The sequence below is a fragment of the Schistocerca piceifrons genome, chromosome 9, assembly GCF_021461385.2.
Source record: "Schistocerca piceifrons isolate TAMUIC-IGC-003096 chromosome 9, iqSchPice1.1, whole genome shotgun sequence".
Taxonomy (NCBI): Eukaryota; Metazoa; Arthropoda; class Insecta; order Orthoptera; family Acrididae; genus Schistocerca; species Schistocerca piceifrons.
The window spans coordinates 123012944-123032611 of record NC_060146.1 but is presented as its reverse complement, the minus strand read 5'-3'; the positions used below and the strand labels follow the sequence as shown (position 1 = coordinate 123032611).

The 19668-nt window shown below is 41.4% G+C and overlaps 1 protein-coding gene across 1 annotated transcript in view; it reads right to left on the bottom strand.

Moving 5' to 3' along the window:
• Positions 1-11489, bottom strand: part of LOC124717174 — a 37469-nt gene extending 25980 nt beyond the window's left edge. The window contains exon 1 of the mRNA XM_047243950.1: positions 11353-11489. Coding sequence (XP_047099906.1) covers positions 11353-11406 — 54 coding nt within the window. The 5' untranslated portion in view covers positions 11407-11489. The remainder of the gene's footprint in view (positions 1-11352) is intronic.
• Between the last annotated feature and the right edge of the window lie 8179 nt (positions 11490-19668).

The window sequence follows — 19668 nt, the reverse complement described above, 5'->3', positions numbered from 1 at the left end:
TTGGCGCTACTCAAAATTTACCAAACGAGAATAAAGTAACACTAAAAGACCGCATCACACAGAAATTTCTCTACTGAAGTTGATGTAATACAGGTACTTGTTATTAGAGATCTTATTTAACAAAAAGTTACTGCACGAAATAAATATTCAAACTAGAATGTACTGATGTAAACTCTATGATGTCTACTAGCGCAAAATTAAAACTTACCAGGAAAGTACTTGGGCTCGAACAAACAGATCTGTATGAACGTTTGATTACAGGACCATCATGTACCTCTGAATATGCTGGTGGGTGTCTTTTTTCTGCAAAACTCTGCAGTCATGCTCTAGATATCACTGTAGATGTAATTGTAGACGCCATACGCAATGCAGCAATCTTAACTATAAATGTAAATGCGGAATGTCAATAAAATGCTCCGAGCAAGGCGAATGACTGCAAAACGCACTGTGAAGAAATGCAAGTTGATCGCATGGCGTATTTGCACATTCTATAATATCAGTGTTGAACGCCACGTCAGTGACACTTTTGAAGTTGTTCACTGGTTCACCAATATCGCAGCCAGCGTTCTGCCACGCGTAACGTAGCATTGGTCTGTATACTCCCGCAGATAACTGATTGTAAATGACAGAATGCATATTCATGATAAAGAATCTGTCGTGCAATTTCGGCTGCATATTACTGGAACGTAGTTTAATGAAGTCTTATTCTCTTGGCATATACTTTATATTGCCTGAAGAAATACACATTCAGAGGTTGTGCGTATTTTTTAGTTTTAGGCGGAATGATTTTTAAATCTACATGTTTTCCCCCAGATGCTTCCAGTAGTACTCGTTCATCCTTATGTCCAAACCAAGAATCACAAAGTACTAATGACGTTCTCGACAAATGTGGATTCAAAAATGACAGAAAAAACGTCTTCAGGTGTTGTTTCGTCATCTTCCCACTCACACTTGCATCGACGACGACATTTGGAGGGCACCGCGTTACTATTTCCCTTGACACGTGGGGCCCAAGCTTTCCACTGGATTCTTGGAAGCAAATATAGAGTTTCTCTGCCAATCGTCCGTCCATTGATATAGCAACATCGATCATGTAACTAAGTGTTGCACAGTTAACTGATTGCAACATCGCGACATTGTTTCTCTCCCCTTTCATGGATAGTGTTCTGTCACAAGAAAGTTCATAGTTGAACTGACTCTGATCACAGTTCCATATAGAACTAATATCGATGTTATCTTTCGTGATATGCTCATTGACGTCAGCAACAAACGTTTGAGCTCTTTCAATCAGCTCTTTTTCGTCATCCTTATCTTTTCGTGCTTGGAGCATAGTGATACGGCGTGATGTTATCCTAAAATCCTTTTTCAAATTAATAATAAGTCCGAGTGAAGCTGTAAAGTTTGTAAACCCGAGATTTCTGGGTACGTCCAACGCCAAATGTCGTAAATGCCAATAATGAACGGCGGAACCGCATTCTCGCGCTTCATCGAATTTCTCCATGACACGCTCCTTGATGGTCTTGAACAGCAGTGTATGATTTCCTTTGAAAACTGTATTTCCCTCTCTCTTCTTTGCCACGTAATCCAATACGTTTTTAATATTGCTTTTGGACTTCAGTTTATGGTATCTTTTCAGAAGCTTGTCGTATTTGCCGAAACCTCTTACGTAATAATCATCGTACATGTTCTCCAGTGTGTTGGCATCAGACGCCGTGATGATACTTGCAGCTTTATAACCTTCTTGGGAGACGGTTGGTATTCACTGTCACTGCTTCCATCGCCTCTTCCCGCACTTGCCGTAGCACTACTGTTTGCAGTGAGTTGATCGTCATTATCATCCCTATCATCATCATCATTATCTGTTAGTGTTACAACAGTATCTGTTTCTAACTTATGCTCATATTTCTGCACTATAATAGATACCGGGAAACATGCGAATGATTCGTCTTTTGCACCAATACCATCTTCACGAAGAAGGGTTCTTCGTAACTTCATCTCAACCAATCGCAATACATTAGCAGGATTACCAATCGCCGAGCCATCTGACGCTTCAATATACAAATAATGTCACAAAACGCAACTTCAGAGACACACTGCACCGTCCCTACAGGTCCCGACTGGCGTACCGGCAGGTCAGTGTGCAATGCGTCATGGCATACGCAGAGGCCTCTAACGGACGACTGCAGAGTTTTGCAGATGCCGGAGTATCACTAGTGCAATATGAGACCTTTACATTATTTCTCACACGATTTTAGTGTATTTGTTCGAGCCCAAGTACTTTCCCGGTTAGTGATATGACTGAGTTTCTGACAACAGGAAAATTTATGCTAGGAAACAGCCCCACTCAAGGATATTCACAAGACTTACGTAAAAGCAAAAATTACAACTAATTTTCTAAGTACTAGTCTACACAGTAAAATACACACGTACAGTTCACTTTTTTGCAGAAGCATGTGAACAAGAAACAAAGACTAAGTTAATTTACCGTTTATCACACAACTGCCGCTGCTGCTGCTGGGCGTCCTCTGGGCTCGGCGGCTGCCGCTACATTGTGATCATGACCTTACCGGTGGAAGCAAATGCTTTCAATTTTTTCTTCTCTGGTGAGTGGGAATGTGCCAATTCCATCGACTGTCGTTTAGTTTCGGGCTCAAAATGGTGAACCCAGGTTTCATCACCTGTCACAATCCGGGACAAGAAAGCCTCCCCTTCAGCTTCAAAACGTTGCAACAAATCAAGACAAGTGTTTCTTTCTGCGCCATTTGTGATCCACCGTTAAACAACGCGAGGCGCATCTTGCACACACTTTTGAATATCCAAGAGTGCAGGTAATTGCATCCACCTTCTTTTGCGGACTGACAGACGCAGCGATAACTTCCAAGTCGTGATGCGTCTGTCCTCGGGACTGACATCAGCTCGGTGCAACATGTCAGGTGTGCTGCCCGACAGCTGCAAATCGTGGAGCTCCGCCGAACCGCCTTCTGATGCCCTCGCCCTCCGTGCCCAGCGACTAACTGTACTTCTGTCGACAGCAGATGCTCCACAGACTTTGCACAAGAGTTTTTGAACATTCCACACAGTTCCTTTCTCTGCAGTGAGAAATCCAATGACGGCACGTTGCTTGTAACGAACATCACCTACAGACGCCATTTTGGAACTGTCCTGCAGCTACGGTATCTGTCGCAAACTGACGGAAAGTCGTCGTGTTCACTCAGGAGACTTCATATAATACACACGTAACGTTTCGAATTCGTAGCATTGTTTACGGCTGGGAAAAAATTACTTTCTGCATAATCCTCGTAAAAGGCCCGAGAGATCAATGGAAGGAATCACACGTAAGTTTTCAAAGCGGTACCAGATTTCGAGCTGTCAGAATGCAGTGGTGGAGGAGGTTCCTCGTAAGCTACCCCCCAGACAGGGTAAGATGAAATTTTGTGATGGCAGTATACAAAAGGGTTAGATTGTGCTTCAGTCACGAAACGAAAGAACTTATTTTTAATTTTCGTTACTGTCATCACTATTTCATGGAATTACTTAAATTGCCAGAATTAACGTTTTTCCAAATACGAACAGTAACGCATGGGACACTGTGGTCAAGGTTGTATCTTGTATAACGAGTGTATGAGTAGCATCTTCCTCACACAGTCCACAAATACAGACATGCTTCTTAATCTTCCCCAAGTGAAATTGAGATATATAAATGACATATGCTAAAATATCTCATGAAAATAGTTTCTCAAAGTTCCGACAATGGACCAGAAATTGACTACCGGTACTGATTCACTTAGCAACAGATACACGAAATATCTAACTTCACGAGACAACAGTAACTATGTAATGACTACTACTTCGCTGCACGACTTACATGTTTTAGTATTATAATTATTACTAGAAGTGGTCAGACACAAAGAACTGGCAGGCTGAAGTCTTCAAAATATCTGTGAATTCAGAAGTAAGGAGTCACACAATCAAGTTATTTACAAACATCAAGTACAGCGCATACACGTTAACTTGGTAAAGTTCTAATGACGGTGAACGAGATGAATGAGTTGTTTCATCATTATTTACACTGAAAGGTAGTTAGAAAATGCATTTCCAATGTCTCATTTCTCATAGTTCGTGGTTTAATAAAATACCTACAAACAGTAAATATTACATTATTATTATTCATTTTCAAAAGAAAATATTCAAAGAAAACTATTTTTAATCCCAAAGTTTAAGGCCACCCGGGATGGCCGAGCGGTTCTAGGCGCTGCAGTCTGGAACTGCGCGACCGCTACGTTCGCAGGTTAGAATCCTGCCTCGGGCATGGATGTGTGTCATGTCCTTAGGTTAGTTAGGTTTAAGTAGTTCTAAGTTCTAGGGGACTGATGACCTCAGATGTTAAGTCCCATAGTGCTCAGAGCCATTTGAACCATTTTTGACCCACGTTTTGGTGTAAATATTGACGCCAATGGACAGTGTATTACTGGAATGGTTTGGCGTGATAAATCACGCTATTCTCTATGCCAATCGGATTGGAAGCGTTAGGATTGGCGAAAGTTACCTGCGATCATCCGTAGTGCCAATCCACTATGTTGGAGGTTCCGTTACGGTAACCTTTTTTTTCTTTTTGTGCCTAAGAAAACGCTATATGACGAAAGATTTTATACTATGGTGTACTGCGTACAGTAGAGTAACAATATAGAGATCATGATTGTTTCTATCACCATGACAATCCAACTTGCAATAAAGGAGCATCTGTGAGGCAACGATTTGGATAAAATAACATTACTGCAGTGGACTGGCCCGCCCAAAGCACCGACATTATCCCAGTGTTGCTCCTTCGGGACGAGCTAAAATGTCACCATGTGTTCATAACTCAGCATCCAACATCACTACCCTCTTTTTTCGGATCCTGAGAAGGAATAGGCTACAATTCCTCCAAAGGCATTACCACACCTCACTGAAACTGTACCCAGCAGTGTTAGAGCCGTCGAAAAAGTGTAGGGCGGATATATCCCATATTAACGTCTAGTAAAAGATGTCCGAACACTTTTGATCACATCGTACAGGTAGGAATGCAGTCAGAGTAGCATAAAGTGAAGGGACAAGATAGAACTATCTGTAGGAAGAGTGTATATGCCAGACTGTTACTCTTCTGAATAGTAAGAAAGAGTTTTTGTCCTCTTAGGAAAGACGCAGTCAACTAAACTCTCGTTCTACCGATTAATCACTGTTGCTGTTCATTCTGGGATCCTTACGAGGTAGGATTAATAGAGAAAACAGATGAGAGACAAGTGAAGAATCTCATTACGGGATCATTTAGCGATCATAGAAGACACTCGCCAAACTTTAGTGGCAGACGGTATAAAAGAGTGGTTACGCATGCATGTTTGTTGTTAAAATTCGAGCATTTGTTCTACGACTGAAGGATACCGTAACATTTCTTCCTCGCACACGCCTCTTGCATGGCTAATACGCGAAAATCACAGAGATGCGTCATGGTACGGAGCCTTACCAACAGTCACTGTATCTGTGCAGCATGAAAGATTAAACACGAAAGGAAGGGATTGATACTTATATCCCCCTCACCCTCGCCACATACTGAACTGTGGCCAGCGCAGTATAACGGATGTAATTGCAATCATTTCTATTGGTGACCCAGGACGATGTGCTGAACAACATTAAATTAGTGTTTACTTCACTTGTAGACTAATACACGGGGGTGCCAAAAGCCGTGGGATACCTCTTAATTTCTGGAGCAGTGTACCTCTTAATTGTCCGGTGTAGTGCAGCTACTCGACCTGTCATGGACACAACAAGCCGGTGGAAGTCCCTTGTAAAAATACTGAGCGAAAGTGTTGCCGGTGCAGTATTTTGTGCACCAACTGACCTCTCGACTACGTCTCCTATATCTTCGATGGGATTCATGTCGAGCTATCTGGCTGGCCACATCTTTCGTGATTTCATCGCACAATGGGAATTAACAGACTTTGAACACTACTTGGAGCTAGTCGCATGGGACCGCGACCGTTCTACAAACCAATCACTAGCAACTGTGGCCCGGTGACATGAAAATTCCATCATTGATTGGGAACATAACGTCCACAAATGGCTGCAATTGGTGTCCAAGCAGCGCAATGTCTACGGACCCAGTCCATTCCAGCCCATAACATTATGGAGCCACCACCAGGGGGGCACTGCCTTGTTGACAGCTTGGGTCCATGGTTTCGTGGGGTCTGCGCCACACTCGAACACTACCATCAGCTCATACCAACTGAAATCACGCCTCCTCTAACCAAGCGATGGATTTCCAATCGTCCAGGGTCCAGCTGACATGCACACGAGACCAGGAGAGGCTACCAAAGCCACTGGCGTCTGTCGTCTGCTGCCATAGCTCCAACGTCAGAGTTAACCGCCTTGTCCTAACGGATACGTTAGTCGTACTTGACATTCTGTGTCTCGGAATACTGAATTCTCTAAGGATTTCCGAAACTGAATGTCCCATGCGACTAGCCCCAACTAGTGTTCAAAGTCTGTTAATTCCCATAGTGCGATGAAATCACGTCAGAAATCTTTTCAGTGAATCACCTGATTACGAATCACAAAAAATGGCTCTAAGCACTATGGGACTTAACATCTGAGGTCATCAGTGCCCTAGACTACTTAAACCTAACTAACCTAAGGACATCACATACATCCATAGCCGAGGCAGGATTCGAACTCGCGACCGTAGCAGCAGCGCGGTTCCGGACTAAAGCGCCTACAAATCACAGCTCCGTCGTGTACGCAAAACTACCACGGTCTGTATTTGTATCTGTCCCATGACCTCTTTGTCACCTCATTGTACCTATGGCTATTACACTGAAGAGCCAAAGAAACAGATACACCTGCCTAATATCGTGCAGGGCACCCGCAACACCCAGAAGTCCCGGAACACGATGTGGCATGGACTCGAGTAACGTCTGAAGTAGTGCTGGAGGGAACTGATACCAGGGCTGTCCATAAATCCTATTTTAGGATTTAGGGAGCGGAGTTCTATTTCGAACAGGACGCTGAAAGACATCATAGATATACTCAATAATGTTCATGTCTGGGGAGTTTGGCGGCCAGCCGAAGTGTTTAAATTCAGAAGGGTGTTCCCGGCGCCACTCTGTAGTAATTCTGTACGTATGGAGTATCGCATTGTCCTGCTAGAATTGCCCGAGTCTGTCGGACTGCACAATGGACGTGAATGGATGCAGGTGATAAGACTGGATGCCTACGTGTCACCTGGCAGAGTTGTATCCAGACTTATCAGTGGTCCCATATCACTCCAACTGCACACGCCCCACACCATTACAGAGCCTCCGCCAGCTTGAACAGACCCCTGCTGACGTGCGGGGTGCACGGATTCATGAGATAGTGTCCATAACCGTAAACGTCCATCCACTCGATATACTTGTTCGACGAGGCAACATGTTTCCAGTCATCAACAATCCAATTTCGATGTTGACAGGCCCAGGAGAGGCGTAAAGCTTAGTGTAGTGCAGTTATCCAGGGCACATGAGTGGGCCTTCGGCTTCAAAAGCCCATATCGATGATGTTTCGTTGAATGGTTCGCACGTTGACACTTATTGATAGCCCAGCATTAAAATCTGCAGCATTTTGCAGAAGAGTTGCACTTGTGTCACACTGAACGATGCTCTTCAGGCGTCATTGGTCCCGCTCTTGCAGGATCTTTCTCCGGCCGCAGCGATGTCGGAGATTTGATGCTTTACCGCATTCTTAATATTCACGGTACACTTGTGAAAGCGTCGTACGAGAAAATCTCCACTTCATCGCTACCTCGGAGGTGTTGTGTCCCATCGCTCGAGCACCGACTATAACACCACGTTCAAACTCACTTCAGTCTTGATAACCTGTTGCGGTAGCAGCAGTAACCGATCTAACAACTGCGCCAGACGTTTTCTTATATAGGCCCTGCCGACCACAACGTCGTATTCTGCCTGTTTACATATCTCTATATTTGAATACGCATACCTGTACCAGTTTCGTTGGCATTTCAGTATAAATTCGATGTTCAAAGTTCACTCAGTATGAAAAAACCCGAAGTCAAAAGCTAACTACGGTCCATAACGTAAAAGAAATAGCAGTACTCGAGGCGAAAATACCAGGTCCACAACTAAAATGGAAACTGATTACACAATAACTTTGAAGTTGGCCCAACGCTAAAATATTTTCATGTTAAACTGGCTGAATTTCCGCTGTTTCTTTAAAAAAAATTTACAATTTCTTCATCCAACACTTTGAATATTTCACACTGGTTTACTCGCGTTTGAGTAGGCGCAGGTGATACTTGACCAACAGCTCCAATAAACCTCTCGGCCTGACTTCCTCGGCCAAAAAAACTGCCAGGAAAAGATAACCGTCGCCATTTCTGATTTCTGTTTCAACTGCTAAATACATGTACTCATGTTTCTGTAGTATACTAGACTTACTTATTTCTACCTTAAATGTATGTATGACAAATCAGAATAGTCCAAAATTTCGCCAGCTCTTCAGCGCTGTATTCAGATTTACAATCGTATAAAAAGTTTTCACACTAATAGTGATTTAGTCCTTGCATGGCTGTTTCGTCATTTTCATCTACCAAAAATTTATAATGAAGAAAAAGGACATTATGCTTACATCTATGGTATATGCATTCCTACTCGAATTGCTGCCGCTGCTTTTACCACTCACACAATATTTTTCGGCGGGAGTCTTGTTTTAACAGTGCGGAAATAATATTCCGGCTCATAGTTAAGAATTGTATGTTTCACAAAAACTCGCGTGACTGGGACTTGATGACACATACCGGCCTCTGTCCACTGATACTTTGTTTATTAAAGTCGTGTTATCCGTTCTCGAGATATGAACTTCTGTTTACACATTTTATATTCAGCATCTTCAAACTGCAATATCTTGCAAACTACTGCACCGATTAAGGGTGTGTGAGCATTAATAAAACCGTAGTTTTCTCTTAAATATGACACTGCTGGTTTTGTATCACTTGTCTCGTGTTTTTATGGACTGTTTTAGTCTATATTTCCCCTGTATCGCTCGGCTATGGATGTTTCGCGAGACCATCACGTGATACGAGCAACTAGGAGCTGAGACATGAGTATTGCCAATATTCCTGTGTCAGCCAATGATCACGCACCAGAAGTGCCGCCCGTAGAGTATAAATATCTACTGAGTGAGCCTGTGGATGCGCGGAGCGAGAATCCCGTCCGCAGCATCTGCTGCAGTTCAGGTCACGTGGTTTTGGGACGGTGAATTTTAACCCGTAGGCGCGTAGGGGGTTTTGAGTGATATCACTTCGCTGCTACAGACAAATTATCTTCAGAAGTACAATGAAACTTTGTACACGCGATTTACAAACATCTTAGCCGTCTGTTACCATGAACTGAGGTTGGCTTAATAGTATTGTGCTTTTCCGCCACATTATCATAGCTCCGGTTCAACTTAATTAACGTTTATTTCCGTAACGGGGTGAAAAGAATCAGCCAACAACATTTCGTACACATTCATTCCACTTATTCATATTGTCGAATTTCTAATTAGCTGGGTTAAAAGGAGTCTGTGGACGGGGCTGAACTGTCTCCAACAAACAAAGCACTTGGAACTCTGAAATTGTTACAGTAAATTCGGCAAGCGACTTGCACCAGATCAAAGCTCGAATCTGGAGTAATAAAAGTGACAGCCAATACTTCCTTTAGGTTTTCTATTGCGCTGATTCATATTGCCGAACCTGTTATAAAAATTAAGGTACAGTGTCAGTGCATAGGAAACTATCTCATGCAGAAATACTTAGATACATAAACTGGAGGAAATTAATCAGACTGACATGCAGAAATTTTATCTGCATATGAACGTACCACCCTGTATTGAATGATGGAACCGTACGGAGGATGAAGGTATTAGAGAGAATAGGCTTTAAGATAGGATGTTTCACTCAAGACAATTTCAGAAAAATATTTTTACAGTACCCCTCTGCAGCTCAAATGTCAGTTGAAGACCTGGTAAAGGAAAATAAGCAGAAAACAAGAAACCAGAAGAGAATCCTTGAAGGGAAAGAGGACCCCGAACCTGGGGCTTTCTGAAGAGGTGAAAATAGGAAACGTTGGGTAGTAATTTAAACTGCATTTACTGTAAATTATGTTTTTTAAAGTTTATGCACCTTTTTCTCAGAATCTATAAGACTGCATATATGATATTTTGTACACTTATTTCTATAAACGCGATAAAAGTTGCCTCAAGAGTGAGTTTTGAAACTGTGAGTGGAAGCAAAGATATATGGCAAAGTGATTGCAATATTACTTGAATTTTATGTTATGCTTATAGAATTATAAAAACATTAAAATTCTCCTATTCGATATAGTTGAAAAAAATTCATGAGAGAAGTTTACTAAATGCAAAGGGATTCAGGAGAGAAAATTTTATAGAAATCTCTTGCACAGCTTCGGAGTAAAAGGCATATACTTTTTTTTTTAATAAAATTTGTAGATTTCATAAACAACGTGAAATATGTATTAAAAAGTGATATATGTGTAATACAAGGAAAAACGTGTTAACTTCGTGTTAAGCGTGGCACAAAATTTCATTGATGTATCTCCAAGTTGTGGATATGGTGCATCTTTTAAGTAGTATATGTTTTTTGTGAAAGTCCTCCCTTAAGAATTCACTGATTGGGACAGACTTTTAAGGCGATGTCAACGGAATCCACGGGAGAAGAGTCTTTACCAACAGGAAAACATTCTCAAACACACGGCTGGCGTAAGGTCACAGAATATGGTATAGAGTACGCAGAAAGACAGTATATGTAAAACAAATTTTTACTGACACAATCATAAAATTCTAACTCTTAACAACGTATAAGTTCTCAAAAAAAAAAAAAAAAAAAAAAAAAAAAAAAAAAAAAAAAAAAAATACTGTGGAGCGTTATTTTTCGAATGAGCCTCGAGTATTCCTGGCGTAGGTAAAACTAGTACACACTGTTTTCAGTGTATTAGTCCGTTTCGAAGCATTGAGTGTTCAAATGCCGAGAATGCATCTACCCGGAGGAGTCAGGCAATAATACTTGGTCCTACACACGCTTCACGAAGTTGCCACAACCTGCGTGGAAAATCTATCTCATACGCAAGCTCACCGTCATTATTAATCTATTCACTGGCAGTCGTTCTTCCCGTACAAAAAGAGCCGATACTACAATGAGAAGAGTAAACCATAGTATATGCAGACTTGGATTCTATATACGGCGAATGAAATGCAATTTGAAGAGCTCCTCACTTAAACGGATATGAAGCGTTTCGACCCACATCCCCATCTTCAGTGCGGAGAACTTACTTTGGCGACGGTGGCCAGCAGAAGTATTGCAGCGGCTGTCGTCGCACGCATCATGATGCTATCCTATGTTTTCCGTCGCAACTTGTACTGCGCGCAGCTCCTGCCGCCTGTATTTATGTCTCTTCCGTATCCCTTGCTTCCGCCCACAGCGCCCTGGCTCATTGCGGCGCACACGTAACAGAGACTCTGTTCGCTGTATTTATTCCGCTCCACGGCTTCCCCAACCTTCTTTTTTTTTCTCTACTTCCCCACCCACCACTTGTTCCCGACCTTGCTAAAACCTGTCGTTACGCCGACTGTGCGGACACGCACCATGCTCCAAAGTAATTACATGGCGATTGGACAGCGGTGATATTTGATGTCACTCGACCTTCCGCGCTATTGTGGGTCATTTATCGTAATTGCGGGCTGACAGAGATGAGCGCAAGGCCTCACAAACGACCCATCACAGTCACCGGTGGGCTGTGACTTAGTCATGCAGCTTTTCGCATGCCATACTGTCGAACGGCTTCAGTTAGGAGGCAGCTCATCTATTAATCTTCCTTTCTTTTTTCCAATCCCGCCACCATTTTCTCTCCTTTGCCATCCTCTTCTTCTATACTGTTAACCAAAGTTCTAAATTAGTCATAGAGATAAAAATTACTTACGTCTTCCTAAGAGACAGTCTCCACCCCTTCTAAACCATGAAAGAGTAGACCAGATGTGGCTTGAGTTCATGAAATAGTAGCGGTGACAGTTGAGAAATTTATACTAAATAATTAGAGATGGTGCTGACCCTCATACCACAGAAAACAGGTCATAAAACCGTTGCAGAAGTAACGAAAGAAATTTACCAATTTAAAAGAAAGTCAAATCTCTAAGACCACTGATGCTTTACTCAATCTCGAAAATTAGTGCGGACTTCAATGAGAGATGCTTTTAACATATCCAGAACGAAACTCTGTCTCTAAATTTGGCAGAAAATCCAAAGAGACTCTTGTAGTAAAGTACACCTGCAGTAAGACAATCAGTATCTTTACTCTTCGTCAACAATTGCAATTTTACCACGGCGGGGCGAAGCTACTAAACGAGGTGTTCCGAAATTCCTTCATCTAAGAAAAATAACTAAATATTCCAGAATTTCAGAATATGCTGATACATAGCTCCATACTTAGCAATCTAATAAAGGCCTGTACCTAAAGACTGGAAACCTGCCCAGGTCACACCAATAGTCAAGAAAGGAAATGCAAGCAATCCGACAAATTACAGATCCGTATAATGTACGCCGATTTGCAATAGGATTTTGGGACATATGATGTGCTTGAACATTATGAATTACTTCCAACAAAACTATCTACAGACAAACAATCAGCATGATTTCAGAAAATATCGTTCTTGTTAATCGCAACTATCTCTTTATTCACACCTAGAAACGAGTGCCATCGACAGGAGTATGGAACTGATTCCGCATTTGTAGATTTCCGGATGGCTTCTCGCAATGTTCATCAAAGTGTACTACTAAATATATTACGTACCTGAGGAATACCGTCTCAGTTCTTAGTAACTGACGGAAAGTCACAGAGTGCAACAGAAGGCAAATCTGTGCTTCACAAAAGAAGTGTAAGAGCTCCTCTGCTGTTTCTATCCTACATAAACGATTTAGAAAACAATCTGTGCAATCATCTTAGATTGTCTGCAGATGATTCTGTCATTTACCATGTAGTGAAGTCACCGGACGATCAAAAACAATAGTAAATTGATTTAGACACGACACCTGTGTGACGTGAAAAGTGTGAGTTCATGCACAAGGGTGAAAGAGCGAATTCATTAAATTTCGGTAAATGATAAATCACACAGATCTAGATGTTGTCAGTTCAACTAAATACCTAGGAAATATAATTCTGAAAAACTTTAAGCTTGAACTACTACATAGAAAATCTTGTGGGGAGGGAACCAAAGGCTGAATTTTGATGGCAGAACATTTAGAAGATGCAGCAGGCCTTCCAAAGAGTCTGATACAATATACTTTGTAAGTAGCCTGTTTGTATGTTGGCAGCGCTATAGATTGTGTTAATATCGATGACAGTGCTCTGCGCCTTTGGCAAGCGATTCTGTGGTTGGATGGACTAGCAGTTTCTGAGTGGAAAGAGAAGTGTTCAAATGGTTCAAATGGCTCTGAGCACTGTGGGACTTAACATCTGAGGTCAACAGTCCCCTATAACTTAGAACTACATAAACCTAACTAACCTAAGGACATCACACACATCTATGCCCGAGGCAAGATTCGAACCTGCGACCGTAGCGTTCACGCGGTTCCAGACTGAAGCGCGAAGAACCACACGGCCACACCGGCCGGCAAAGACAAGTGTATGGACATTTTTTTCTTAGTGGAGACTCGGTGCTGGTAGGACACGCATGTAAAGTGAGATGAAATTTCTTATAAGAAAATATGCAAGGAAAGATATGATAATGGATGTATGGTTGATAATGTTTGAGTAGTGGAATTATTGACAACTATATAATTTTTGGAACTGGGTGTCATATGAACAACGTAAGGTTTTGTAAATACATTGTTTGCTCTTCCTCAGGATCTTACTTCTGCTAATCATATGCCTCCTAGTAGTTAGAGTCTATAATAGTTAGAATACTTTTATTAAGCTGGCTGTTGCTGCTACTTGCTGTAGTTCCTGTAGATCGTCTTATGAAGATTTTCTGTGAGGTAAGTGACTTATGAAAAAGAATGGGGCTTTAACTGTCGGGATTCAGGATTGAAATGATTTTAGGCAATTAACAAAGTTGGAGGTAGTTTAATATTTCTTTAATTTCATATTTTTGGATTTGTGTTATTCAGGGCTATTGTTAGAAGTCATGTTATCAATGTACAGCAGTCAGATTGCGTGGGCTTGTACATTGTGGGTAATAAAGGAATAGGTTAGGTTTGAGTTGCCTTTTTCAGGGAAAATTCCGTTGGTCAGTGCTTACTAAATAAAAAGATTAACGACTTTGTTTCAACTTATCATCTGCTACAGTACTGGTTTGATGTGTGCGATCCGCATCAGATATGACTGAAGGAGGATGACGACACTGGTCAAAAAGAAGAGCACTCGCTTTTTACCATCGCGAAACAGAGAAGAGAGTGTCTGGGATATGACAGATGGTCTGGTGCAGCGATTTTTAGAACAAAGGCGCTTTTCGTGGCGCAAAGATCTTTCACGAAATTTGAATCACGACCTTTCTCATTGGAAGGCAAAAAATATTTTTTGCCGCCCACCTCACAGGTAGAATTGATCACCGTAATGAATGTAGAGAAGTCAGAGTCACACCGAAAGATTGAGTGTTCTTTTTTGGCAGCCAGGGGTTCCACTGTGCAACCCTACATAAATAGTCTGAGGATGGTTCGAGGAACCCTGTGTTAGGCCCTAATTGTGAATTGCAGAGTAGCCGTGTAGACATAGCTGTATTCCAATCTCTGGCTTTCCTGTGCCCCCCTGTAGCGGTTAAGGCGTAATTATGGGTCTTCAGTTGGGTTGGTCCTCAGCTCGTGGTCTTGTGGTAGCATTCTCGCTTCTCATGGGGTCCCGGGTTCGATTCCCGGCGGGGTCAGGGGTTTTTCCCTGCCTCGAGATGACTGGGTATTGTTGTGTCATCTTCGTCATCATCATTCATCCCCATTACGGTCGGAGGAAGGCAATGGCAAACCACCTCCGCTAGGACCTTGCCTAATACGGCGTGTGAGTTTCCCGCATCGTCCCCTGCGCTCCTCGGAGTATGGGACCTCATCATCATCATCATCAGTCGGGTTGTTGATTCCATGTTTATGCACGATATTGCGAGGACCGACTGAGTTGTCTTCGTCAGGTGCTACAGCTATGTTGTTATGGAACTCGCTGCCTCGACTCTACCCACGCTGAAACAGCACTGTGAAATACTGTTGGGCTCATGCCGCCCTTTACAACTGAGTTCGACTCGCGGTATACACTACGTCATTTTACTGTATGATCACTTCTTTTTTATTGTGTAAAACGGGTTTTCGAATTTTACTGGAGATGGCCGGCAAAATGTTAATACACTGATGGTAAAAAACAGTCTCAACAGCAAAAAATAATCAGTGCAGGGTAATGAAATTTGTTAGGTAACATATGTAAGTGATTAACATTCCAAGATCACAAGCGCGAGATATGCCATTGCAAATGAGAAATGCTGTTACATTAGTAACTGGTGTAATCGCCAGGGTATTGAAAGCAAGCATGCAAACGGTCAGGCGTTGTGCTGTACAGTTGCCGGATGTCAGTTTTTGGGGTGGAGTTTTATGGCTGTTGCACTTGCTCTGTCAATACAGGGACCGTTAGTACTGTTTGTGGATGACGCTGAAGCTGTCGTCCGATATTGTGACACATGTGCTCGACTGGAGACAGATCTGGTGATCGAGCAGGCCAAGGCAACTTGTCGACATTCTCTGGAGAATGCTGGGTTACAACAGTGGTATGCGGGCGACCGTTATCCTGTTGGAGGAAACCTCACATGAATGGCAGCAGAACAGGTCGCATCACCAAACTGACGTACAGTGAGTCAGGGTACGTGGGATAATCACATAAGCCATGTCACGTCAAAAAGCACCCCAGACCTGACGGTCTCCATGTGTAGGTTCAGGTCTCTCACACGGAGACAGTTCGGGTCTAGGTCCTCAACTAGCCTCCTTCTAACCAACACACTGCCATCACAGGAACCGAGGCAGAATCAGCTTTCATCAGAAAACAGAAGAGACCTCTACCTACCAGGAGGGTGGGGCTAGTGTGAACGTGGGTAAGATTGGACACATAATTATTTCAGTGAAATAATCTTTGGAAGTTTTGTATGTTCATGTTGGTAGTTCTGTAGGATGTAGTAAACAACTAAACAAAATTTGGTGCCAGTCTGGTTACTGTTGCAAGCAAGAGAAGCGGAAATTCGATGTCTGTCCTTTCTATTCGAATTTTCTTATAAACAGTTCCCAAGATTACTCCAAAAGGTTAGTACTGAACATATTACCAGTTGTGGTTTATAAATTTATAAAGATTTCCCTAACTTTTGCTTTTGTAATGTTTCATCTAAATGCAACACATTTGCTAAAATTTTATTTCATATCCAAAATGTCCCCTTGGGGGTCAAGTGTGGACACTTGAAGAGGGGCAACAGTGGGTGGTGTCCACAGTTACGCCAGTCCTGATTTATAGCAGAAGCCAACTTCATAATTTTACGTTTATGAATGATTTTAGTAAATTATCTATATTGTAGATGGTGAGGACATATATCGAGAAAAGCGACAGGGCTAATATTGACGAAGAAAAAGTTCAGAAAGCAGTAAAAGAAGTCTTGTTCAAAAAGTGGAGTATTCAACGAACCGCAGAGATATTTGGATTAAAGAAGTCTATGCTGCAGAAACGCATCACCACAGCTAAGAAATATGCTGCTGAAATCATTCAGATACGTCCAGGTGAGTTTCCAAACAACTATTCCACCATATAATGATACTATTGTTTTTTAGTAAACCAACTGTCTTAGACAAATAACAGATACAGTTGTGTAGCTGAAAAATCCTTTTCTATTCTGTTCATTGTGCCTGACTACATTATATACTTTCATCAGATACATATGATGGAAGTGATTCTGGAAATTCAGATGAAGAAATCCAAACACTTAATGCGACAGAGTAAAAATACAGAGTTCTCAAGGTTTTTGTAGATCCTCGAAAGAAATTACTAGCTCAATACTTCATGAAAGTATTCAATTTACACTCTGGACTGACATACAAGCACGGTGTAATGGGACACCCTTTTCTAACATAACCTTTTTCTGTTTTTATAGACGTAGCCGATGCCACGATTAATCCCAAATCTGTTATAAGAGAACATTCTTGGCTGTTTCGCTGGAAGTATCTCACCTGATTTTGTATACTATGTATTATATTTCAGGCTATAATGTATAAACAGAAATTAACTTTTTAAAATCGATGCAGCTTAAATTACTCTTCCTTTGGAAATATTGGAAATTACGAAATATCCGGCATACTTAAAAATTCCTATTACTAAAATGCGCAAACTGACGATATTTATTAAACTCATTTCTGGACTCATTTATAAAATAATGATATAATGTGGTGCAGATTCTTCTTTTGTCAAATATTTGTGAACTCTTTTGTTTTGTAAACTCTTTGGAATATTGTGAGTACCACAGAAAGTAGACAGTAATAGTGGACATGCCTCTGGTGGAATCAGATGTGTTTTTGATTGTGCCAATAATAATGTAAGTTTTGGTGTGATAGAAGTGGAAAAATGTGGCACAGAATAAAATTCAAGGATATACAGGCTAATCTTCATCAGTTATTTAATTATCAGGAACCCAGAACGTTATAAATCAAAATTTCAGCCGCAAGAATGTACCCCTGTATCCAAGAACTGGAACCAAAAACAAGAGAAAATGAAGATAAGTGGAAGTTTTTCTTTTGTATATCTGACGCCTTTAGAAGCTTTTGAAACTAATCAAGAGACTAAGAAAAATTTTATAGTCATATGTGGGAGGGTAAGAATACAACGTGAACTGGCGTGTATGTATGCTAAAAAACTGCTAAAAAACTGCTAAAAAGAAATTAGTCTAGAACCCGGGCTGTAAGACATATGGCATGAAAGGACTGGTTGTATGGATTTTTACTTAGGCAACAGAAATTATCTGTTTGTAGACCTGAAAATACGACCTTCACAAGGGATGCAGCATTTAACACAGTAAATACTAATCTTTTATTTGACACTTTTTTGAGTGTACTGCACAAATTTAAGTTCACTTCAGACAGGAAAATGAACTCTGATCAGTGTGGCATTTGTACCATAGTGCAGCCTCCTAAGTTATTGTAGAGCGTTGTAAAAAGCAAGTGGGCACGGTAGCATCGCAAGAGAGGAAAACATCACCATGTGTGCTTTCTGTTCAGCCTCAGGGATGGCCATACAACCAGTGTTCATTTTGCCACGAGTCCATATGAAAGACAAATGTATGGATTTATGGATGGTGGGACAAATGGTAGTATTGGATTCGTCAACAAATATGGATACATGACAATCGAATAGTTCCTCGAAGTTTTGAAGCATGTAGCTAAGCAGATGATCTGTTCGAAAGACAACCGCCTACTCATACTTCTGGTCAATCATGCAAGTGAGATTAGCATTTATGTTATCAATATGGCTAGAGATGCTGGAATCACTCTGCTGACATTCCATCACATTGTTCCCACAGGATGCAGCCCCTAGATATCACTGTGTTTGGGTCATTTAAGGGATATCTATGAATAGGAATGGCTGACTGGATGAGAAAGGATCCTGGTCACCGAGTCACTATTTCAGAGATCGCTATGTTTTGTGGGATAGCACTTCCACTTTCAATTACCCAAAAAAATATCGCATTTGGCTTCAAGGTGCATAGATTGTGGCCACTTAACAGGTTGGCATTCACTGAAGACGAATTTAGGCCATTGAAAGTAACTGAACAGCCAGCAGCCTCCATGTCAAGTTGTGAAACACCTCCCCCCTGTGGAACTTGCAAGTTTCTGTGATGCTTCACCTTCAACGTCAGGTGCAGTCCTAACCGAAATTCCAACTCCTGAAGACTGTAAACCTAACTCAAAAGCCGCAAGGCTAGAAGGAAAATGGAGACAAAAGAAATCTGCAGTTTACACCAATCAAAAACGAATTGGAAGCAGCAGTGGTGGGTAAAATGAGATCAGCTTTAAAGAAGACTTTGTTTCAGAGCAAGAAGGACCTGAAGATCTCTCCAAAAAATAAAATCAGTGATGATACAGATAGCGAACTGGAAACCCATTCATTCACTGTGCTATAAACTGAGAAGAAGGGATGTTGTGAAAGAGACAATGATGAAGCCCAAACATTACATATGTTGGCAGATGATGAAGAAGTGAGGTCTGGTGATTTTGTTTTGGTTCGTTTTGCCACCAAGAAGACTTTTAAATATTATATTGGGTAAGTTGTGAATACCGCTGGGAAATATGAAGTGTATGTTTCCTCTCTGCGGAAAAAAGTAACTGGACTTGTATTCACTTTTGTCCCAGATGAGTCAATAGAGGAGAGGTCTGATATTATTTGTCTCCTGCCTTCTTCAAAAACAACCGGGACACAAAGATATGGGAGGATGCTGCAGTTTAATGTTAATTTTGAAAAGTAAAAGCAAAAAAAATTTTTTTCGGTTAATATTGATGATTCACACTTATGAAGGAAAAAATAAAACTTCTTTTTTTTAGTTAACTTGGCTTTATTTACATGAAAAACATATTGTCCATTTTTATCCCATCCAATT